General features: G+C 32.8%; 1 protein-coding gene across 9 annotated transcripts in view; it reads right to left on the bottom strand.

Moving 5' to 3' along the window:
• The window catches only part of LOC105834190 (hemicentin-1), a 147,722-nt gene that overhangs the window by 16,223 nt on the left and 104,901 nt on the right, over nt 1–26,598 (bottom strand). For 7 of the 9 annotated variants that reach the window (XR_001138867.3, XM_012676485.3, XM_036291192.1 and 4 more), the window contains 13 exons: nt 25,915–26,085; nt 25,134–25,295; nt 17,317–17,501; nt 13,285–13,435; nt 10,789–10,900; nt 10,386–10,564; nt 9,682–10,026; nt 8,857–9,123; nt 8,079–8,435; nt 7,408–7,668; nt 6,802–7,059; nt 6,327–6,344; nt 5,700–5,837 (listed from right to left, as the gene is read on the bottom strand). Coding sequence is in view for 8 of the 9 variants with exons in the window: in XM_012676485.3 (XP_012531939.2) it covers nt 5,700–5,837; nt 6,327–6,344; nt 6,802–7,059; nt 7,408–7,668; nt 8,079–8,435; nt 8,857–9,123; nt 9,682–10,026; nt 10,386–10,564; nt 10,789–10,900; nt 13,285–13,435; nt 17,317–17,501; nt 25,134–25,295; nt 25,915–26,085 (2,604 nt within the window). In the remaining variant the exon portion in view is untranslated. Of the gene's footprint in view, nt 1–3,760; nt 3,798–5,699; nt 5,838–6,326; nt 6,345–6,801; nt 7,060–7,407; nt 7,669–8,078; nt 8,436–8,856; nt 9,124–9,681; nt 10,027–10,385; nt 10,565–10,788; nt 10,901–13,284; nt 13,436–17,316; nt 17,502–25,133; nt 25,296–25,914; nt 26,086–26,598 lie in introns of all 9 variants that reach the window. The other 2 variants (XM_036291196.1, XM_012676484.3) reach the window with 2 other exon arrangements.

The raw sequence follows: 26,598 nt of genomic DNA, 5'->3' as shown, positions 1-26,598 counted from the left end.
TGCATCGCGGGAAACTGCGATTGCTCTGGCACGAATCGTCGTACGACGTTTTCCATTCGGTATATTTCTCGCCAGTGACGTAGCCAAGGTTTAGCCTTCCGGCGAAAGATGAACTTAAGGAGGTCCCTTCACCCTTCATTTCAGACAATGTCGATCTCTGTCACTATCCCTCTCTCTATCTTTTTACTTCTTCTGTTCCTTCTTATTTTTCCTGTCACTTTTGTTATCCCTTATATCTTATTTGTTTCCTTTCTTGCCCTTTTCCTTTTCTTTCCTCTTTCATTTTTCATCTTCTCTTTTGCACCTCTATTTTCTTTCTTCTTTATTGTCTTTACTTTCGTTTTTTTTATTTCTTACTCCTTTTCGTTTCGGAGCTTTTGGTTACGCCATTGCTTTTCGCTCGCCGTTTTGAAGCTTTTCCAGCAGTTTTATTGCACGCTCCGTTTCAAGCTTGTCGCAGGGCCACGTAACATCGTTCGTAGATCGAACTTCTCTCGGCGGACGACAATTATCGATGTGCACGGCGGGCACGTGCCTGTATTGGAACTAATTTAATGACTCGTATCCGCTAAATCGGAGCGGGTTGGGGAGGGGAAATACTTTTAGGCCTATCTGAAATAATTTGTCGAATGCGGACGGCATGCGGCGGTGACATACCTTTCGAGATTCAGTGCACGTGTATCAAATGCACTGATATGAGTGCGGCGGTAATCCATCAAAACAGACTTATCGCGATGCCATACGTGAGCATATTTCTTGTTCGATTTATCACGGAGCAGTGACAAATGAGTGGCATGGGAAGAAGTTACGGTGTGATTGCGAAATTGCGCGTTTCCAGAGAGATCACCCGATGCCGACGAGCGCGTACACGTTAACCCATGAAATCGCGCTAATTCAGAAAATGGAACAATTATCGCCCGCTCGTTATACGAAATAGAGTACGCGTGCAGCCGTTTAATGTTCGCTTCGATTACGCAGCCGTATAATTTGGCATGTAATACGGACCAAACATGATACATTTAATTTTACTCAATATATACATTTATCAAAATAAATTTTCATATACACATTTTCCACTAAATAAACTAGCAGTATTTTAGAAAAAATTATGATAATTGATCTCTCTGTTTTTTTAAAAGAAATTTATCTTTATCTTATTGTAAAATTTATTCTGCAATCAAGATCATTATTTGAACAAAATTTCAAATATTGTTTTCCAACAATTTTTATTTACCGTATTTGCTCCAAGATTCAATATCGAATAATCATTTTTCATTCAAATTAATGCTTGTTAAAAAAAAAGATATACCTATGCATATCTATGTACTATCCCTGTGTACTACTTTGTGCTCGCGTGCAATTTTGATTTACTGTGAACAGACAGATTTCTCTCTTCTATGTCCTTAAATGCCATGCAGGAATGAGTGCATCGTTCTACGTCCTGTTTAGACCCGGGGAAACAATTTGTATGGTGCAGTCACTTTTGTCATTGCAAGTCACGCAACATTTCTCCGTCACGTAAAGAAAGACGATTGTTGAATAATACCACATTCAGTATTTCAACAGTGAAACGTCACCGACGCGTCGCGGCCGGTTGCAGCGGCAGAATAAACACATGCGTTTTGTTTTGTCAAGCAATTTTCCGCGTGGTGTTTTTTTTTTTTAAATCAAGCTGACCTCGTATGGATGACGTAAGAGCGGAATGTACTACGTTTATTGTGCGTAGGGCAACCGATGCATTTGTTTCAAAACGGCTCCTTGTAAACTTTCATAGAAATACAATATACTCGGAGTAGAGTCAACACTGATAAGAGAATGGACTAAATTAAATGTAAACTCGGCGCGCAACTCGTAGACTTGCATGATAAGATACGTCGTCATATCGCTATGTGTATCAAAAGGGTTGCGCGTGACGATGAGAGATCTGTATGAAATAAGAGAGAGAGAGAAAGACAGTAAGAGAGATATGGCAAAAATGCGGATGCATTCTTTCTAAAAATATCATAGTAAAAAGGCCTTGAGCGTTGGCGTTTAAAAATATTTTCCAAGCGCTTCTTTGTAGCAACGTAACTTGTAACGTTGCAAGAAGAGTTTTGCAGCGCAATTTTCCAAACAATAAAAGGTTATACCCCTAGAATAAATAGGCTATAGATAGGTAGAAAAATAAGATAATTTTAATCTTCGTGAATAGTCGCGGAGGAAATTTTTTTTACACGATCGGGTTTTAATTACACGATCAGCCCTTATGCGTAAAGCGGGTTATACACTGTTATCGCGTTACACTTTTGTTTTGTTACGTGTATTTTTAATGTAGTTTTTAAACTTAACGCGCCTAACTTTAAGCGGCGGCATTTAAGATCGATAGGCACCCTGGAAATGTTCAATCTAATCCGTGCAACCCTTCACCTACCTTGCAACTTCAAAGAGAGATATACCCAGCAGCGTTGCATGGTCATTACAAACCGTATTAACAATTACAAGCTCTCTTCGCTGAATTATGCAAGAAGTTACATCCCGCACACGGTAACTGCGGAACATGAAAGAGCGTCGTGTAGAACATCCCATTCGTTCTCGTGTACAACTAACTACCTACCTTGTTCGTACCAAGTTGACAGTATACTATTGTAAGCCGGAAGTAGTCGTTAAATTATGCAATAGGATATGTATTTAGGTGTGCAGAGAGAGGATCATTTCCATCGAGATTTTAGATCGGAGACAAACTTGGACGATATCGTGTGCACGAGCGCCAATGAAATCAGCTATTCTATATCTATCCTTTATGCATTCATCGATCACTATGACACTTCATTATTAGTCTTATTAGTTGATGCGAGATATTGGCATATGCCGACAAAAAATAATATCGGAATGAGTCTGACGAATAAAATTATAAAGTAAAATCTAATTCGATGGTGATTACATACCATTGTACAATCTATTCGATGATAATGTTTGCATATATTTGCGTGTATTTGTGTTTCGTATCTGCATCGTACAAGTAATCCGTTAATGAATTTTTGTAAACATTTTATACACTTATAAACCACATATCTTAATTAACACATATCTTAATTAATTCAAATAATGGATATATTTTTATTTTGCAAATATGCTTTTTAATAAATATGTTTATTATTAATAATAAAATTAATAAAATTAAAAGTTTTATTACTATGACAGAGAAAAAGAGAGAAACATATCTTTATGAAACTTTATATGAATCATATAAAACTTTAGGGTGTGTATGTGGAAATAATTGTAATTATTTTAATATTCCCGATACACGCAAGATATATGTATATGCTTAATTTTCCTATTTTTCTTTTGCTCTTTCTGAGTGTTTCTGTCGTATAATGTAATTAATTAATAAATAAGAACTATTCATTTTTCTAAAGCGTATTGATTGAGAAAACTTATTTAAAAAGTTGTTGAAAAGGTTTTTTTTTTGGTAGTCGTTCGATGGAATGCACAAACTTCTATTATGAAGAATTCATGCAATAATAATTTACAAACTATGTACCTCAATACAGGCTATGTACAAGCGCAATAATATATCATGCAGTCTATCCAATTAGAGAGAGCTATATATTTCATAAATCGAAAGTACATTAACCTTTAACAAGTTAGCAGCTTTTTTCCGTTATATTGCATCTAGATGCGAGCAGATCTAATAAAGCTCAGTGCCAGTAAATTAAGATCTTTTTTTTTTAAATTAAAACAACATAAATAAAAAACGCAGTGTGCTGCGGTTTGTACTTACTGTTCGCGTTCCTCCAGCTCGACCACCCGAGTACTGTCTGTGTTTTGTTTAGCAAGTCCAAATTAAAAAGTAGAGTAGAAACGAATCAGTTTCGTGTTAGTGAAAACTACTGAACGCATGCTCGCTGCCATAACGTCAATTATTACTTATGCACAAAGCTTGTGTTTTTTTTTTAATTTGTAAGGTAAAATTATTTTCTGTGTCGGAAGTTTTTTTAAGTATTTAAAGCATATTAAACATATTTTAAATAAATGAATATATTATATATTCAAGCACTGAAACAGCATTTGATGTAATAACTTTATAATATTAACACAAACAATTAGAAAAGTGTCAGTGCTCTCAATCAAGCATTCTTGATATCTAATAATAAGTTTTGTGTGAATTTCCACAATCTCCAGTTCATGCAAACTACGCATATTTATCGGTAAATACAATCTTTACATAAAGCGGGAATAATTAATTCACAAATTAAATTGATGAATAATTTAATAGTTTTTATTCTAACAAGCATCTATATCTTCTCCTTTCCCCCCAAAAACTGTAAAAAAATTATTGCAAAAAATACCTCAGCTAGGATTTGATTAATTCGTACATTCTATTTTGTCGAATATCTATGTATTGTAGAAGTTAAATGATTAGAATTAGATGTGATTAATAAAAATAATTGCATGAGTTGGAAATGAAATAAAAAAACTTTAATGCAAATTAGTGCAATAGTGAACGTACTTATATTGCTGCAATTATTTCAGAATAGTTAACTTTAAGTAGCAAACATTAATATTAACATATATATATATTGCAAATATTGCTACTGTTATTATTATTTATATGGTATTTATATTTTAAATTACATTTCATAATAAAAAATTATTAAAGTTTAATCAACGCGTTATAGCAGCGTAATGCATGTGTTTTTTCATAATTGTTCATAATTGTTCATCTCTCGTTTAGCTACTTTACAGAGATATCATCAAATAGTGAGCATGCTTTATTCTACTTAGCATAAACTGTATAATACTGTATATATTGTGTAATATATCTACATCTGTTTGCCCGAATTGGGTTAACAGAATTTTCAAGAACAAAATACTTTTTAGAATAATATCGTTTTGCAAATATATAAATATTACATGAATAAATTAGTTTAAATAAATATTTTGCAGATTCGTGTGATTAAAATTAAACTTTAATATATATACTTACAATTACGCATATTCAAGCCATTACGTGTTATTTAAAAAGCTTTATCAAATCAAATTAAATTCTCAAAAAAGTACAATGGACGCAAGTAATTATTTAATGATTTTAAAAACTCAAAGAGATAATTGGTGTGTTAACTACATGGGAAAATACTTTGTACATTAATGCAAAATATACTAACTATGTGAACACAGAGATGATACCACATTTTATTAACGGGGAAAAATATATATTGCCAGAGTGTACGGGAGAAATATCATTTGCAACATTATTTTCTGTGTCTTCAGTTATAATAATTTAAGATTAAAAATGACAAGTATAATCCATGATTAATTATAGGCCACTGGATACAATGTTATGTACAGATGTAAAATATGTTTTATATATAGATTATATTGGCTCATTATAATATAACTACGATTACAGTTATAGGCTATTGGATCGAATTTCTTCGAAGCGTTATCAAGAATGTATTTCGTTTGCAAATTTAATGTAGATTCAAATTTTGTAGAATATTTAATTTCTCGAAAGAGAGATGCAATAAAATAAATTATTCTCAAATGAGAAAATTTAGAAATTTGCACTATTCTCACGTTTATCCAAATAATTATATAAGTTATCGATTTGTTACGAAAAGGGCTCGAAGAAATCTCACTTCGTATGACCTATTTCATGTAAATCGCTGCGATGAACAAACGATCATAGATAACGATATAATATATTAGAGATAACTTACATTTCATTTGGCTGCGTTTCCGTCGGCACGCGATGTAAATGGCCACACAGATTAGTATTAGGGCTAATATCATGACTACCGCCACTACGATGATCAGTAACAGATAACCTTCCAATTGATACCACCAAACTATATGACCTGTAAGGCGATAGGTTGTAACGTACCATAACTAATGGCCATGTGTATAAGGATAATAATATATGAAAGGCATTTCATTTCATATGTTAAGTATTGCTAAAATTATAGAGAAAATGTTGAAATTAATATTGTTGTGTATTAAAATGAAAGGAAAATAAAAAAATCTTGTTGATTAAAAAGGACGGTATAAATTACGTTGGAAATTAACTAGTCTATAAAAGAATTTGTTGCTTGTGTTATATCGCGAAATTTAAATTTAAAGCATTTTTTGTTTCAGTTTATTTTTTTAGATAGTTGTATAACATAATATAATATTAGTTTATACTGAAATAAAATTTTTGTTAAAAATATAAAAACATGTATTTTTTGTTACAATATATTGAGTATATATTGATCTGCAAAATAATAATATATAACACAAAAAATATAGTAAATATATATATATAATTTATATTATACATAAAACTTGAAGAGTGATATCCAACTTACTTTTAGTTCCATGGTGGACTGTAAAGTTATAAACTGTTAAATATTTGAAACTGGCAGATTAAAAGTTATAATGTAAATTTATTGTTTATAATATTTTCGATGATGCGTTTTTATGATAGTTTCAGAGACAATAACTATTTGTAATTTTTTAAGTGTCCTGCTCTATATATGCGTGTAAAATTCATTTATGCTTACAGCGGAAAACTGCGTTTCTTTTTTTTAATGTTTCGACAACTTTTCAATCATATAACACAAACTCACGAACTCTACAATTATTATAACGAAGTTTTGTGTCACACTGACGTTAATGTTTTTGCTTTTTTCGCATTTCCATCTATACAGAAATAAAAATTATTTCGAAACGCGACAATATTTTCTAATAATCCAGGCTAAAATATTTCGAAAGGTACTGTTGCTATTTTTGCATGTATAAGCGGGATATCAGCGAATCAAGTGAAAAGTTAGTTCCACCAACCTGGTACGTCGCGTTCACACACTTCAGAATGGCCGATTGTGTTGTTCGCCACGCACACGTACGTCCGAAAGTTGGTGACTGAAGTATCAAGGAGCATGTAACTTCTTCCGTTTCGCATTTCAGCGACTTGCACCAACGTGTCGTTTTCGTTTTTCAGTGACCAAGTGAAATCCGTCTCTTTTGGATTGCCGACGGCTGAGCAAACGATGTAAGTCTGACCCTCGAATCGTTCTTTCTCTATATGGCATTCCGGTTTAACTGCATGGAAAATATGGCATCGTCATTAGATGTCGGAAGCAGAAAAATCGAAATTAATTCTCGTAAGACATATGACGAATTATAATGACATTTTGAAAAAAAACCGACCGTAGAGATTCAAAATTAAAAAAAAGTTTTGGAGTCTAAACACAGAAATGTAACCTAAATTAAATATTTCTGACTTTTTTCGTAACCAAAGCACGTGATTTTTTTCGATTATAAAGTGAATAGCGGAAGATGAGACAACAATAACAAAATTAAGTATGTTTCATATCTCTGTTTATAAACTGCACAAATGTAGAAATTCGAGTTTTTTAATTATTCATTTAAAGATACAATCCAACGTACATTGAACATTCATGATCATTGAGATGTTCAAAAAACCATGACGATTCCACGCCTCACAGTAGTAAGTGCCATTGCTACGTCGTGGTACTGGCATTTTCAAGTCAAACATGTGGCCTTCTGCAATGGGCCCAACGGATCCTTCGCGGAACCATCGAAAATTTGGTTTCGGTCGTGCCTTCGCATTACATTCGACGGTTTCTGGTATCGTGTCCACTGTCACATTGATTATCTTCTTCGATATTGTAATATCCTCCGGAGGAACTTGAATAAAAAATTTCATTTAGTCATTTATATGTGTATGTGTGTGTTTGCGCGCGTGTGTTTATACATACATCTGCGATATAATTTTAAATTAAAATTTTATTTGTTGTATACATTTTTTCTGTGCTAACTTGTAGAAGTGTTTTTTTTTATGTTAAAACAACTTTACAGAAATTTGTTCATATTTTATATTCATAATATGTACAATAAAAATGAAAGTATTAAGTCATCAGGTATCTTTTATATACTTGTACAATATCGAGTTCAGAAGATTCTCTTTTATGATGTAGAAGAAGAAGAGCTATGTTCTTTCCACAACCTCGCTAAATAAATGGAATGTAATAAAATGAAATGTAAGTAGGTAGAGATATCGCCGCGCGCAAAAAAAGGAAGATTCGAATGAAACGTACACTCGACATGAAAGTGAGTACTACTCTCCACGCCCGGACCGATTCCGTTGCTGCTACTCTTGCAGGTGAATTTGACGTTATCCTCGGCACGGTCGAGCTGACCGTTCGGCCAGACCGTCAGATTCCATACGAGGGTCGATTGGATGCTCTCGAAGTCGTTGGTCCTTGGGTCAGGCGGATGATAAACGTTCGACACGTAGTATCGATTCGTTTTCGTGAAGTCCATGGGAATGTCATCCCTCAGCCAGGAAATACTGCAGATTGGGGCGCATTCGACCCAGCATGTAATGCTCACGTTAGGCGAGTTGTAGACGTAGCCGCGGTACGAGTGCAGCTTCTTAATGAACGTCGGGGCCGCTAATGAGAAGCGATAACTCTCGGTTAAACATAATGGGATTTGCCGTTCAATAATTATGAGAAACGTCAGACGATCCGTCGTGTCGCGTACAGGAATAGAAGAGGGTATCTTTTAACGTAAAACATTAATGTTTATATTGAACTTATATCGTGAGGACGGGCAATGGCTGCATTATATACGATACAATATCCGGGCAAGATCGACAAAAATTAAAGAATAAAACGGCACCTAGTTTGAAATTTGGAGTTTCATTCAGAATTGTAATTTTGATCAAAATACATTTTTTGAATGTGTAGCAGACAAAGTAAACTGAATATTTAAATCCCTGTGTATTATTCTATACCGGACTCTAAAATGTCGCCATGAAACTCAATAATTGCGGGATACACAGTTTTAGACGCATTGACACATGTCACTCACCAGATACGTCGATAAACGTTGTGGCTGGCTCTCCGTCACCGGCCTCGTTGTAAGCCAGACACGTGAAATTCGCCTCGGTTTCTAAATTAACTGACTCGATGAAAAGCGTCGCTTCGTTCTCGTCTGGAAGTCGGTGCCAGCCGCGCAGCCACTTGAAGCCCGACACCCTCGGTCGGCCGGGATCCAAAACGAAGCAAGTGATGGATAACGCTTGTTTCTTCACCACTTGCCGAGGTTCGTATGTTATCGATGCCGGGCCGGGTTTATCTGTGAAAATGTTCAGGAATGCAGGATGCGGAAATGAGAGAGAGAGAAAAAGAGAGAGAGAGAGAGAGAGAGAGAGAGAGAGAGAGAGAGAGAGAGGGGGGGGGGGAGAAAGAGAAACTGATATCCACGCTAAATATAATCCGATTAATGTAATAAGATATCAGCAGGTAAAGGATATCGGTCGCGTACATATGCAAGATAAAATCCGCAATCGATAATTCATCGTTACCGGTACAGTAATTAATGCTGAGTAACGACCGCCCTTACAATGTGTTATTTGATAACACATGTTATAGAAAGCTCGGGATCATTATTTACAATATCATATCTTTCAGTTTCAATTTCTTCAGTTTATTGACAATGTAAAATCAGAATTTTGAATATGCAGTAATATAATTTTTGTTATTATATTTGTGCTATATTCTATTGGAAAACGTACGAAATTCGAAACACGTGTATAACGTGTATTATGGCTAAAAATGTAATAGGTCACAATCGCCAGTTTCGCTTCCATCGCCGAGTAGCATGAATGAGTGACATGTGACAGAGAGGACTTACAATAAACTATGACAGGTGTGCTCGGGGAAGTGGGTCCCCAACCAGCCTCGTTTTTCCCCTCGCAGGAGTAATTGCCGTGAAAGGTACGTCCGACAGATTCCAGGAGCAGTTTGCTGGGGTCGATGTCACAGAATGCCAATGATTCCTCGGAGCTTGCTGTCGTCGCATTGCTGCTCCTCGAGCAGTCCGGAAGTTCTTTCAATAGATCTCCGTCCAAATACCAACGAACGGCTGTCAGTATCGCTGGATTGCCGGCGTCGACCTCGCACGTTAACGAAACGTTCTGACGATCCGCTTCGTTCACAGGTGTTTCCGGTTCCATTATCACTTCCACCATCGGCTTATCTGTCGTGATATATATGTATATATACATCCGCGCCGGTATAAATCTCGCGTGAGTTCGAAAGTACGTCGCACGCCAAACTCTCTCCAACTTTATTCCCGATGTAATCGCGTAGCTTTCAATGAAGCTGTCGTTTTCTAATAAAAGGATGAACTGCGCTTCGCTAAAAGTTACCGCCGCGAGAAATAAGAAGATAAGGTTTCACCGAAGGTACAATGGGATTCTTTAGGATTTAGATTTATTACTACTCCGGAGGACTTTGTGATTCGCGTAAGATCGTAAGCGATTTCAGATTTCATCGACTCACGGCTTTCTGTTAAATTTAACAATTCACTGCTGTTATCTGTCTTGTAATACGTACAAAAGACCGAAACATGTACGGCGTCATCGGAAACAGTTGTCCCGGCGTTGTTTTCCAGGATGCATTTGTAAGAACCCATGTCGCTGGGAGTTGCATTTTTCACCGTGAGTGCTGTTTGTTCCGTGATTCCGCCGTCGTAATGTTCTTCGTTTAACACTAATTCGTCATCGTCTCGTAACCTGCATCCCCCCAAATTATAAGAGACGAAGGTGAAACGAAGAAGTAGTGTTAACTTATCTTTTAAGATGTACAAACACGATGGAGATAAAACAGAAATGCGTTTAATTTTGCTGCTAAATTTCTAACAGAATTATCAGTTTTTAATTCCTATAGGAAAATAATCCGTTATCCTAAAGGATTAGTTCATATTAGTTTATATCTTTGCACAGTAATGGCCACTTACCATATCACCTTTATTAGCGTAGCCGGATTTGCCTCATAGTCGCAGAATATTAAAAAGTCGTCTGTCTCGTTAACGGTCATGTTATTTGGCTTCATTTTAATTATCGGCGGGTCTGTAACAGAAAACAATGAATATTACTAACAATGAAAAAAATTCTACTCTACATTTAACCGCAGACATAAAATACTTCTCAGGAAAAATTTTAATACAGAAGAAAAAATGTGATGAGCTAAATGTAGCTAAACTCGTTTAATTAAAAAGAGATAATTCTTATCTTTCTTAAACACTAATAAGTTTGATACAACTTTTTCATACCAGCGTATAAGAATTTTTTATGTTTGTTAGATTAATATTAAAGATTAAATATTTTATTCTATTTAAAGCATTTTATTTTATGCAGAAAGATTCATATTTTATTATTACATTATTAATATAGAAATGAAAAATTTAATGAAAAGTGACATGTAGTAAAATAGACAGTTTAAAATTAATCTTTCTTGAAAGTCTAATTTCAAGAATCAAGTTTTTTTAATGGATTCACTTTTTTATGCAGTAAAATTTATTTCCTTTTAACAGCTAAAACTGTAAAGATCCTTTCATCTTCACGACTGATTTTTGCCCCCAAAAATAGATAAGGTAAAACTTAAATTGAATGTAAATTTTTTGATGCGCTTGGGTCACAATATTATGCACTTAACGCGGATCCTAGAAAACGGAGGGGATATAAAACAAAATTCCCGTAAATACATAGACGCGAGAGTTGCTGTCACGATGCAAGCCGGAGAGTTGGAAACGTGCCAAATTCGATGTCTGGAGTTTCTCGTTTCCAATCCATGGGTAGTCCTCGTTCTGGCTGCAAAACGAAAGTTTCCCCGCTATTTCGCGCTGTAACTGGAAGCATCAGGGAGATATACAACCGTCCATTTCTTTTTGTGTTCGTTTCCGTGCTCGCGTAATCAAGACATCACGTCCTTGGTGAAAAAAAAATCTTAACTACACTTCTGATTTTAGAGTTAAAAGAGTCAAATCCGTAATAATCAATATTTTTAAAACAAATTACCTACAATGCTTTTGTGAAATGTTAGGAACAAGTAATTTTTTTATTAGTAGCACAATATAAAATAATTATTTTACTTCTTTTAATCGTAACTTCTTTCCGAATAATCACTTTTTGATAGTTGTAAATATTAATCGGGAGGTGTCATACTTTTTAATGGATGACGTGGAAATAAAATTATAAAAATTAAACGGTTTCCATCACATGAAAATATTGTGAAAGCGTCCTCAGATATGGCAGCAAAAGTTGTCCATCTATAGCGTATCGTCGATCTACCGAAGCGTGTAAGTGGAAAATCGTATCAACATTGCACGACTTGTACGAGCCAATCTCTCAAAAAGGCAAGATAAATGTTTGTCGGATGGTCAAACGAAAAATATTCTTGAATTATGAAACACATCTTAACTTTTGCCATTTCAAAATTTTCAATCGTGCCTTTTGAACACATTTGCTTTGACTTCTGTAGCGTAAATTAAAGCCTGAAAGATTTTCAATGTTTCAATAGTTCAATTTATTTTTTTTTCAAATTACGATCTATTTTCGGAAAGTTGACTTTGAGTGTTAAGATATAGATAAGCGGAAGTTTTTGCAAAAAGATGGTAGAACTAAATCTCCTTCAAAATCTTCTATTTCAATTTCCTAACTAAAACTTACAACAACAGATTATGCTTTGAAAATCTCAGTCTTTCAATCAACTTTTTTCCAATGTAATTACGTGTAAATTTTGTGCTTTACATTTTATTACGGAAACAAAAAACAAATTTTTGAATTTGAGCAATGTTAAGATTCTACTGATTGCTTGCACTACCACGTTACATTAATTTGCATAGAATTATGCTGATGAATAACGAACGGGTATGTGTAGAGTTATTTATTTAAAGGATTTAGTTCATAAGAGCTAAGTGTATGCAAATGTTAATAACCGCTGTTGTAGCTCGCAGTTTCCCGTGGATGCAGAATATGCTCGCTGCGGTAGGAAAATGTGTGAATTTCAGGTTACAATGCAATCTTGTTGCAACAGTCGCTGTTTTAACGCTGTTAACTGTATTTGTAACTATTAAAAATTATTGATTATAATGTGTATGTTCTTATATTATTTATAAAATAGTATACATAAAATCAATTATTTATCTATCCAACTTAGTTATTATTGAATGTTTACTTAGATCAAATTGGATTTCGTCTTTCTTAAAACAATATCTGTATGACAATTTTAGTTCCAATTCTTTTGTGATTATTTATTTTTAACAAACATATGTATAAAATTTTATTTTTTCTTTCAAAAAAGTTAAAATCTTAAAGTATTTAAGATAAATAAATAGGAAGAATAGAAAAGATTAAAACCAAAATTGTCATATCGATAATAGCCGTAAAACACATTATTGCAAAAGAATTGTCGATGTCAATAATAATTAACTTGTCTCATTTGTAATACTTACATAATACTTCGATCGTTGTTGCTTCCTTCATTTGCCTTAAATCTTCGGTATCGGTAACCGTATTCCCGGCGTAACATTTGAACGTTCTGCCGTTGTCGTATACCGTTGCTGTAAACGCGAGATAACTTATCGTATCGAATGTATCGTCCTCCTATGAACAGAAAGATTTTATGCAATGAATAAAAATAAATATTAAATACTGACTTTGAATAATTATTCATTAAATTTAAGTGTTTGGTAAAATGTTTAAACAATATTTATAAAAGCATTCTCTATATTATCATGACCTCTTTTTTTTTCATTATCCTTCTCGGATAATTTAGATGATCATTTATAAATCATCTTATTTTAAAGTGATAAAGATGATAAAAATATGGATATAAAATAAAATATGTGTATAAAATATTTAAATGTTATTTAAAAAAAAATAGCGATGACTTTTATGTAACTAAAAATTTGATTCGTTAGAAAATTGATTTTGTCACTATTTGTCCTCTTCACATACACGCAGACTGGACAACTTTTGTCTTAATCATAGATATACAGAATATGTCAGATACAGAAGCGTGTCAGATAAAGATTAGTTAAAAAAAAAGCAGAAAGTAATTGTTGAATTTCTTTCTCTTTCTCTGATTCACGCAATTGTCTCTCTCTTATTGTTAATTGTCTTCTGTTTCTTTCCACGTGATCTTTAAATTTTTTGCTTTTCGATTGGCTTATCTTTTTATGTCTGTGGTATATTTTTGATTCGACTTTACTCCGCAAAAATGAAAGAGCTGAAAATAAATTAAAATAGAACATGTAATTTATAGCTATGTTTGAAGATTCTCAGAAATTTAAATAAAAATAAGTTTAAAAATAGAATACGCAGAAAAATAGAAGTAATCCAATTAATTTTTAACTGTTTTCATGGATTTTAATTAACTCGCATTGTATATTGAGAATGTTCGTATTATATTTCTATGTTATATTTTGATCACTATTGAACACTTCTACTTCACCAATAAATGTTACACTTTTATAAATCATCAATTTGTAAAAAATAAAAGTAATACAATACTGCAAACGCAGGTTTTTGAATCTCCGCGTAACTTTAATAATTCTATAATTGCACAGTACAATTGAAAATGTACTAACAAGTTATAACGAGAATATATCCACCTTGTTATATATCCGCGATCAAATGTTTTTCTTTTGTATAACTATGTGTTTTATCAGGTTTACATATAAGCCGATTGAAAGTTTCACATACAACAATAAGAGATGATAAAAAAATCAAATTTATATTCGCTCGTTAGCAATAATTATTTAAATAAAAAATAATTTTAAATAATTTACATTATTTTTTATGTACAATTATTTATGTAATTATTTCTTGGAATAATTTTCATTCCTTTAATCTTTTATGTAAAATTAAAAATTGAAATTGTTGCCGTAAGCGAATCAAACATTACTTTAAAGGTAAATTTTTGACTAGTGTTTAATTAAAAATGTTTTTCAATTAACAGCAGAAAATATAATTTGACAAAGAACAATGCTGTCCAAAATTTGTAATTTTTGGCTAAAATTGAAATGTGTTGATGTATTATTATTCCCTTTTCTCATTTCGTACTTGTTTTCTTTGTAATGTGCGATGCTCAATCTCAGGAACGAAACTAGTCTGAAATTAAAGGCAATACCGATGCATTTCAAATTTAAGCCCAAAATTATAAATTCTAGATTGAATGATACCCTCTCTTGTTCGATTAAGGATTAAATAAAAGGGATAATCCAACAAGATGTTATGTTCCTCGCTAAATATCATGTCAATTGATTTGTTAGAGGAGTATACTCAATAAAAGTACACATATACCGAAGAGCCTGATGTAATGCTTATCAAGAAATTGTTGTAAAGCCATATCCTGCTGAGCTTGTAATATCCTACTTCGCGCGAAAGGGTGTACTCGAGCTTAAAAATGTGATCCTCTTAATCCTGTTACGACGTGACGCTCATATCGGCAGGAATTCATGGCATGTAATTGCTTGCCGCTAGACGCTGCCTGATATCGTGTGCAATGTCCAGAACGGACATGTAGCCGTATCATTTCGCTTGTCCCATAATCATGTTCATTTAGTAAACAATGCTAATTATGATACTTAAATCATATGGAATTGCAAATGTTGGGAATACACGTCGATCATCGTAATTATGCGAACTGGCATTTTAATTAAGCGATTCGTTAACTTTGCTGGCAATGAGACGACGGTTCTTCTTCAAACATCGTTAATTAACATCGCAAAATGAATGAAATTTTTTGTACATGCGCTATCTCGCTATACCATATTAGCGAGCACCTATTGAACGTATTATCTTCATATTAACATTATTCGAACAAATACATTCTTTTATTTGTGAAGATGTTATGTACAATGCGACATTAAAGCATGCAGAGTAACAAAAGGTTATATCTAATATGCAAATTATTATATACTGAAATAATGCTTGGTGATTTAATGTTTAACAGATTTACTTTTGATGATATATATTTCATAATATACATATATTGTTAATTCAGCTATGTACACCGACGCAAAACAGAGTGGAATAATAGAGACGGTTGATAGACCTGAAAGTTTTTGTTCTGCGAGACACAACATTTTTCGTATATAAAAAACCTTTTGTTACCGAGAGACACAACATCGTTTTATCTACTTTACAACTTTTAACCGTGACAACGTTTTTTTTTTTTACACTAATTACATCAGGTGCAAGCGGTCTCGTATACAGTCATTTTGCGTGCACGCGGCTTTATAGCTTCAGATACTTCCGTAATGGATTTATGATAGCTGCGTGACGCCTACGTGACTTCTGCATGCATATACGTATACGCGATAGCGCAACGACACGATATGTAGAGGAGTCTAATGATTTTTCGATGCCACCGCTGCCGCGTGCAGCTACTTGTTCGAGCATGAAATTGATTTTTTTTCCAAGGCGAGAATAAAACAGTGCCACGTGACTCGAGAGTAAATGGCGATTCCTTGAGGCTCTCAATTCCGAACTATTTCATTTCGTTTCAATTCAATGATTCCATAACCAAAAACTAATTTAAAATGTATTTTACTTAATAGAGAGCCATCAGAATGTAATTCTCCTTAGATATTTTAAATCTTTCCATTGCACGAATGCTAGTAGTTTTTGTGAATTAGAGTTGAAAGAAATTACGTGTGTCCAATCATTCTCATCCCGACGAAATGGAAGGATTAATCTCGACTTTTTCCCGCGCAAAAATTCCGATTTTAACGAATCTAAATTGTACCTGATAAAAATTGTGATATAATCCCGAAAGAAGCCTCTCGAGAAGTATATCGACCGATAAACTGTCGGACTTTCTAGATTCTAAATTCGTTTTGACTCTACCGCTCTTTTTCTAGAGTGAACACGAAAATTTGTTGCTCCGCACAAACGTTAAATGGGTATTAAAATATACGATAGGTGCTGTACCAATCGATTTAGAATTTCCCGGTAGTTTCATGAAGTTTACTGTGGCACTTGCGAGTCTGTACGTTTTCGCCGGGTAAGTAACTGAATCAAAACTTTTGCGAAGCGCTTCTCTCATTGTTAGGTACTACCAAACATGCTTATCCTGCACATTTATTTAGATGCAAATGACAGGGATCGAGATCGGCACGAAATTCAAGCCTATTAAGAATCTATTGTATGTTCAGGAATTCTATGCATGTTACCCGATAATGAACGCATTTGGCGAATAGAAAAATATTTTTTCTAGAAAACTGTTCTTTTTTAACTTAAGAAAAAACAATTTTTAATCTTGTTAGACTTTAACGGTAAATTTAATTGTTATGTTTTAAACTGGCCGAAATGGCATTATAATTAAATGATAAAAGTTTCTTATTTATTCATTTTATAATATTCTTTTAAAAAAAGTAATGAATATAATTATACGTAAATGTAAAAACATGGTTCTTTAAATAAATTACTTAAATGCAAAAATCACTTGCATATTTTACAATATTTTCGTGTTTACTCACATTTTTTTCTATTTTCGTCTCAAACATTTCGAATCTCTCGTTGTCTTCGTTTAAGAGATGCGTTCCGTTCTTCCACGTTATATTGGCGGCAGGTCGAGCGGCTTGCACCTTGCATTGCAATAAAATTTTCGTTCCCTGCACGACATGACCAACTACGCCATCCAAGTCCATCCTTAGCGGACGTACTGCAAAAAAAAATACGCAAGTGTTAGGGAATGTAATGTTTAAGGAAATCGGAATATTATTTGGTTGAATCAACACGGCATTAAATTTAGTATTTTTTCATACAAAATTTAGACTTTTTAAAATCAAAATTAAATTATATAATTAAATAAAATTAAATAATTGTAATATATATATATATATATATTTACAATAAAAAGCTATTTAAATGTATTACTCAATTATTAGGAAAAGAATTTTTATAAAATTAAACAGCTATAGTCGATGTCATTCATTTAAACAAATAAATGGAATAATCTGCACACAAATCCTTTATTTATTAATAAATATTCAATATTTATTATTTACATTCATGGTAATCTGACTCATGTAAGCTAATCATACATTTAAATTCAACATATAGCTTTCTAGAATACACACACATACAAACACACACACATATATAATATATATACATATATAATTAACAATAAATTATTTTTATTACGAATTGGTTATATACCAATTTTTGACACAAAAGAACAGAGTTAAGAAAACTAACACGCGTGTGATGGACGTGTCCAATATTAACTTTTTATGTTTTTACATGATTTAATATTGCAATTAACTCATAAATACCTCTTTACATCAACTTCAACGCTTATGATTTTTTAATATTAGAGGTTCTATTACGGAACGTTTACGTTACGTTAACCTTTGTGCTATAGTAAAGCTCACAGATCGCACTTGACGATTTACATAGCTGTCTATCTATTACTAAACGTACCGTCCTTTCTGTGTATCGGTCACATGAAGCACAGTTAACGGTCAGTTATAGGCGCCATGTAATGACGATCGCGTGGTATCTAGGTTTCGCATGGCACTGAAGCAACATTAGGGTTGGCATGTGTAATTGAGGATAGACTGACATGATTGCGAATATATGTGTGAGACGTGCGGAATCAATTTCACGACTGTTTAATATCGTCGTGTCTTTCGACGTGAATTGTATTCTTTGCAAGCATATATATAATAATTGGTTTATAAATATGAATAAAATAAGCAATCTCTCTCTCTGATTTATATGTATATTAAAAAAAAAAAAATAGTAAAATAACTTATTATAATTAATAGATTTTTCAGGAAGAACTTTAGAAAAGTTTTGCAGAATTTTGCGTATATTTTGATGTTCTGGCATTGTAGAAGATTATGTAAATAATTATATAGATAATTTTGCGCTATGACTGAAACGTGATAATATTTAGATTTAGATATGTATGAACTGTTTATTTAGTTAATGGCCGCCCTATTTAGCTACTGTTTATTTAACCAGATTAGAATTATTTAATTGGTAGTTGTTTACTTAGCATATAGTGCCGATTTGTATATCGTTGCAGCGACAGGGATGTCAACGGACAAGCGTGATGGACAACTTTTCAATGCTCCGGTACCGCGTTTACTCCGGAAACTCACGGTTAATGGAATATTCGAAAACTGTCATTGCAATATCGTTAAATCGATTCGGAAGCTCCTACAGGGACATAGCTTACGATAAAAATGGCGTACAGAACCGCGTTAATCGGTGACGATGAATATCCGCCCGCTGTACATGTAGGTATATCCATTAGCACCGATAGATTTCGCAACGGGTAACGGGCCGTCACGTACATCACGGTGCACCGTGAGACTCACGATCGAGTTTCCCCCGAGCTGTTACGCATACTTGAATTTTTGTACGCGCATTAAATTTACCTCAACTTTCACAAAATATCTTATAACAAACTATTTTACATTTAAATAGAATTTATAAGTACTATCAAATTAATTATAGGCGTATATATGCATAAAGTATCAAGCTGTCAGTGTTTTTGATGAGTGTTTTGCGAATATCTCTCTCAAATATCTTAAGTTTGTAAGACTTGAAAAAATTATGTTATCGTATTTTTTAATTATACTTAATGAAAATACATTTTAATTACATCTTATATTTTTAAAATTATATTTTTAAATTACTTTTTTTTAATTTGTGTGTTGTAATTTTTTCTCTGTAGACTTTTTTCTGGTGGTTATTAAACTGAAAATTATTACGTGGTTTGGTGTTAGGGGTCGGCCGTTGATGGTTCTCGCAAAGTCACGCAGAAAACATCGACCGATAATTCACCAGCCAAACTCGGTGAACGGTATTCAATACAAGAGGAATACGAGAAGAAAAGGCGCAGGATACGAACAGGGAGCGAATGGCGAATCTAATATTGGGAATTGCATTTGCCTTCAATTGCACACCCCCTACCTGACGGCATAGTATGAATGTAGAGAAACGAACGAGCGAAGGAATCCGAGAGAGAGAGGGAGAGAGAGAGAGAGAGAGAGAAAGGGGGGAGGGAGAGAAAACATGGTGACAAAAGTGACTTTCTTCTCTAAATAGTTCTTTCGTTGGAAAATGTGCTGATGCTTTTGATCCTGGAACAAATCTGCACGCCGGCATTTACTTTGAATTCATATGAATGGTAGCGAATTGCATTATAGAACGTGTTTTATCGCACTTATACTTTTAAGAGGGTAATGGATACGTTCAGCGCGAATGTATAACGTTTCAACGAAAGTTTATAAGAAAATTGTGCTTTTAGCAAATATTTCTACTAAAATTGTTTTATAGAACTATTAATCAAGAATTGAAATTGCCAAATATAAATATTGTATATCTACATAGTAAAATATAATAAATAATAAATGAGAAGCTAAATTTTGAAGCATTAAAATTTCATAGGTCTTTGAGAGCTTCAACACAATCTTTAGCAGCTAATTTTTGCCCTTAAATAAAAATTACATCCCTCAGGATACATGGTACGTCGGGATCTCTTAATTTAAATATCGATTTTCTATAAAAGCATGAAAAGCAGGAAGAAAAGTACGCATTTTCGCGAAAAAGTATAATTTTATAGGGACTGCAAGTCTTCTTTCATGAAAGCTTCAAATTCTTCAGGAATGTTCTCTAATCGCAGCCATTTTCAAGATACGTCTAACATGACAGGGGATAGGATTCCTTCTTCGTTCTCGTGAAAATTCATCGTTCGGCCAATTTCCTTCTCGTCCGAAAATTTCTGGGAGTTCGCAACTCGATAAGCCGACTACGAGACTTTTTAAGTTTCGTAGCCAATGGCAATGCGATTTTCTGGTCTTGTTTGCCTATATAAGAAGTGCTTCGCCTGAAAACTACTGCCTGTTCGCGAGTTCTTGTCAATCCCACAATTTTGCTTCCACGACTTTCAACGAGCAGCTGCGGGGGCCGTGAGATTTTCGCAGATATCCCGCGGGCATTTGCGACATTTCCGCTTTAAATTCACCGCAGAATCGTTAGGAGGGCCTCACCGGGAATTTATTTATATTTTCTATATTAAACCGACCATGCTGAAGAATTTCAAACTGCGCTTCGCGTTTGAAACTCGATGGCTGTTATTTTCTTCTTCCTTTAGAATTTTTTGCACATTACTCGCTTACATTCCTTCCATTTAGTTTTTATCGCGTTGAGAGACAATTTTTCACGATACAAAATCGAAATGAATGAACAAAAACGTTAGCAAAAATATCGCGTTGATATCGTTGATATCGCGTTCTATAATCCATACAATGCAGAAGAGTCGCTAACAACAATAACGAGTAAGAATGCAAAAGAAAAAATATGCATATTTTAGAGATGTATTATGTTTACCCTAATACGCAACATTTCCACATTCCTGACTTATTGTTCTTTAAACGCATAATAACTTTTCATCCTATTATATTTTAATTTTTTTATTACAAAAGGAATCCATTATGCAAATCTCATTATACAATAAAAATTATAGTTGTAATTGCTTTACAATTAATTAATAAAATTGTAACGTATTTCATATATCAAAATAGCTCTAGTTTATCTTCATTATAACGATTATGTTACTTAAATCTAAACAGAATTGTCAATAGACGATGATTATTACAATTCTGATTAGATAATATCTTCCGCAATATAATATAATTATCATTATTACGAAAGATTGGTTTATGAACAGCATATGTGTTGACAATTCTATTATAATACATCCAGTGCAAAACTGCATACAGTTATAAGATATTAATTTCTTCTCTGATAATATTATGGCGTTATATTTATTATAATAATGCTTAAGTAAATACATAAATAAATGAATTTCAGTAATGAGAGATCAATGCGCAATAATACAGCTCACTTATTAACCGATGCATTTCTACGTGAGACCAAGGAAATTAATTGCTACTTTGCAGTTAATATCGCAGTTAATAACACAGTTAATAACGTTTATCGATACGCCGAAAATTATACGTATTTGCACAGTATATTGCGTGGTGTGAAATTCGGTTAACGTCAATAAATTTCTAATCGTAACAAGAATAGCCTATACAACACATTAATTTCGTAAATTTATTAATGATTGTATACGCATACGGACACACTAAAATCCTTGCTCGCACAAAATGATGGACATTTAATTATTTACAACATGCAAAATTTCGTACACGTAGATGGGATTCACACTTAAATAATGTTCAAATAATGGATACCGTGCGCTGTAATTACAAGTACCGCTGTAATGACACGCGTATACTTAAATCGGCGAATTCATCCAGCGGCTATGTATACATATTAAAAAAAGAGAGAAAGAATATGTTACATATTAAATTATTAATATATTAAAGTATATATTAAAAAAACAAAAAAATAATTTTTAAATTTTATATTTTAGCCGGTTATTATAATTGTGCCTCTCTAAATCACATTTTTTAAGTACGTTTTGTGGTTATGCACTGTTACTGTCACAGGACTCTTCAGAAAGTAAAATGAAATAAGCTTTGTAAAGTTGAAACACAGTTCTAGTACCTGACATAGTCGTTTCTCGAAATATTGCGTTTGAACAAAATGGCAGCTGATCAAAGTCAACATAGCGTTTTCACTTATAAATTTTCTTGATTTTTCAGTTACGATAAAAAATTAAACATTGTAAAAGAATTCAATATGTCAAATGATAGTTTTAGCATTAAAAAAAAGTATATAAAATTGTAGATAAGTAATTGTATGATAAGATCATGAGTCATAATATAGTGGTCACACGGTTTTTAAAAAATAATAATATAGGAAAACTTGAATAGCGTCATCATATTATTTTTTAATATATTTTAAGAAAAAATAGAAAAATAGAAAGAAAGTACGAGTTGTATAATGGAATAAATACGACTTCTTTATCTCTTTCCACTTTTCCACAAAATATTCGTAAAGGTAGAATACTTATTTGAATCCGTCTTGATAATATATGTCTCCTTAAATTCTTTTACTTGCTATCCTCCCCCAGATATTTATCAAGTGTGTTATTAAATTGTTACAGAGTAATTTACGGCAATTTTAAATGCTTTTGAATAATAGAGAGTTTATTAAGTTGTTCGAAATTTATATGAAAATTGTATATCCAATAAAACAATAATTTTCTACTGAAATTACACATTGATCGTGAAGTAGTGTACAGTGAAGGGATTCCATTAAGGTTTCTGTCGTGCTGATCTGAATTCTAGAGCAACAATTCTGTATTGTGATTTGATATACATATATAACATATATATAATTTATATTTTATATCAAGTTCAATTATATAAAGTACATTTTCTCGTTGAACAATTATCAATGAATGCAACGTATATATTTTACTTTATTTATGCATATCAATTAGCTTGGTGCTTTAAAAAGAGTATCTTAATATAAAATTTATCCATTTGGATTTATTTTTGTTCGTTAAAAGACGATTACTTAAATTACATTTTCTTTAAAAGTTTGAAGAATTGGCTTTTCACTCGCTTTTGAATTATTTCAACTCAATTAAAGTATATTTTTAAAAATGTATAAGGAATCTTTCCCATTTCAAAAATGTAAAATAATATTATGTAAACTTACGTTTCATGTTTTATTTTATGTTGTGGCTACGCGTAAAATCAGTTTTATCTGATACGAAAGAAGGTAACAGTTATATCCTCATATAAAATTCCAATAGCAAAATTTAAAAATATGTTCTGCCAGTTTTCCGTTTTAAAAATTCAGTAATGGAATAGTTTATGACTACACGCGCAGTTCTGTCAGTGCAGGAATCCAAATTCGAGATGCAAACCGTTTTTCCGTGTACACAAAATCGAATTTCGTGCACTCTCGCTTTACACGAGACTTTTCAAAGCACGATGTCTCTGCACTCACATAATTCTCTTGCGCGAATTTCAGAGATTTTAAGCGCCGAGCCGTCTCTCAAAGCGAATTTCGAACTTTCCGCTCATAGATCGTTCGAATTGCATTATTGTGCGGTAAAATATAGAGGCACGCGGCACCGTCGTTTTTTTTCCTGCCTCAGCTGTTTCTTATGACTAAATTCGCGACGAGATTTGCCAGTAAATGCTTGCGGAACTGTGAAAAGACTCATCCCAATCTATACTTTGTGTTGAATTATTAAAATGAGTGATGTTAGGATAGTCTTTAACTATTATATTACCGAATGGAATTTAATTTACATAAGTAAATAATAGTATTCTGTGTTTCCAGATTATTCACTCGAAATTGCACATATTGCAAATGTCGTTTTCTTACATAATGAAATTAATCGATATGATAATAGATGTAAAACGATAATCAACTATGTTTAGAGATACACTTCTTCTATAAGTAATTTTTGACATACTAATTGTTTATTTTAAAAAATATCCTGTTAGAGATAGATTTTATATTAATATTCAAGCTAAAAATTGAGATCTCTTTTAAAATTAAGAAATAAAATCTTTTCAACTATCGCTTTAAAAGCATGATTCACGCTTTCAAACTTTTTAATCTTTAATATTTCATAACTTGCTTCAGATCTTATTAGGAAACACTAATTGACATTGAAAGTTAAGCCAGTTAAATATTTCGTGGTAGATACAATCCGCGCAAAAATTCTCTTCGTTCGGCTACTGATACAGTGCTCTAGAGGTTGTGTCATTCATATTCATACCTCAACGGCAAGTTTACCCGATGTTACCCGTGTTTTGATTTAATGAATAAACGATACCCAGCGGAATTGTTGCGAATTTAGGTCAAAGTACTCACATTCGTTTATTCTGTTACTATGCTGGCATTGAGTTTGTGCCGGTTATCGAATTACGTATTACATCCTGTTCCTGTGTAAATTACATCGCGCAATCGAAATTGTAAGCGATCCAGGCATATAACATTTTATGATGAACCATCGATGAAATATACGATAATCGGTTTGTATATAGGCAAGGCCTATTGTGATCAATGCATGGTTTTTAATTGACACACATTGAAAAGCTTCAGCATTGATAGCCTATCATATTGTGGCTTATTGAGAGCTTCGTTATTGTGTAATGACGAATAGTAAATATTGAAAAAAAATTTACGAGATTGTTAGCTCAGCTGATAGTTTTTCAATTAAAAATGAAGTACACACAAAGGTCTTTTCTATGTGTATGTATGTATGTATAAAAATCAGCGAATTTATATTGCAATATAAATATTAAATTTTTATAATTTCACATATAATTTCTATACGTGTTTTTCTTAACAAGTTGCCAATATCCCATTATTCTTGGATGGAAATATGTGTACTTACCATGTACATCTGGTTTGATATCAATTGTGAGTGGCTCCACGAGTGCAATACTGTTGACTTTGCACGTGAATGTTGCACCTAACTCTTCTCGTGTAATTTGCATCTCCAGTAAACTACTGCCAGTACCAATTCCGGTATCAGTGATAGTTGACGAGCTCGTTACTAAAACAAAACATTTTCTGATAGACGTGTTGAAAAAGAAAGACGTTGTTTCTGCTACACATTTTAACCGATAACTTGAATTTAAACTAAAATATATATTGAAATGTGTAAAAAAGAGAGAGTAACGCTTCACAAAAAAGCAAAAAATTAATAATGATTAAGAATAAAATCTTGATAATAGCATCAGATAACTGATTAATGAAGAAAACTAAGGCTTTTTTGTCTTTGAATGTGATTCAGTAATCTGGTTTCCTTTACACATTTTAATTCACATGCAATTCTATTAAAACATGGAAATAAAATTATACATTTATGACAGTCATTAATCTCATTAGATAATTGGATTACTGGATTATTATGTATAAAATATAAAATTTTACTTAATTATTATGTGGATAAAATTACATTTGATTCAAGTATATTTCAAGTATGTTTTATTTTATTATTATGGATAGAAAGAAATGCCTATTATATTTCAAAGGTTAATTAAAGAAATTGTCTTGTTCATGTTCTCCCTTAAAATTATTAAAAATATGTAGAAAGCTTATGAACAAATTTGTGATACATCTTGTCGATATATATCCTATTTTATTCAAAATAAGCATATTACAAATATTACCTTCGAGTAGTTGGTCATCCTTAAACCACTCTACTATAGGTACAGGTTTGCCCTTTCCACTTTCGCAATACAAAGATATTGTTGTACCCTCATTTATAGGTCCTAAAATGGCACCGGTACTCAGAGTATTCTTCGACTTTTCATCGACGACACGTACAAACTCTGGTTGCACTGAAACATACATAAATTCATAGAAAAGATTGTTTTATTTCATAATTGTTACTTCAGCTAGAATTTATAACTTTATCATACGTTGCGCATGCGACATTTACAAATTAGTGTATAAAATTGTTTTTTTTTTTCCGTCGAGAGAGGTAATACTCTTAAATATATGTCGCACGATGAAATAACGCGTAACCTAATGTCTATCATTTCCCGTTCGGATAAATGTGTTTTTTATATAAACCCTTTGATGAAACGTTTATTATGAAAATGTCTTAACAAGGAATGTACGTTGTGTACTTGTTATTACGCACAAAGATGGTGTTTCGCATCTTTTACTTTGATGTTCAAGACAGTAACTAGAATGCTACTGCTCTGTAAAAAATGCATCTACGATATCTCGGATCAATAAAGTGTTGGTCTCGTTTTACTAAAGTATTATAAATACGCGCATCGATTACTTTACGAAGTATTACTTTAACGTTTAAAAGTTAATCCGTTGTTTGTTCGCTACAAATAATG

Source organism: Monomorium pharaonis, chromosome 8, assembly GCF_013373865.1.
Source record: "Monomorium pharaonis isolate MP-MQ-018 chromosome 8, ASM1337386v2, whole genome shotgun sequence".
Taxonomy (NCBI): Eukaryota; Metazoa; Arthropoda; class Insecta; order Hymenoptera; family Formicidae; genus Monomorium; species Monomorium pharaonis.
Note: the sequence above shows the minus strand (reverse complement) of the source record. Positions and strands in the feature narration are given on the sequence as shown.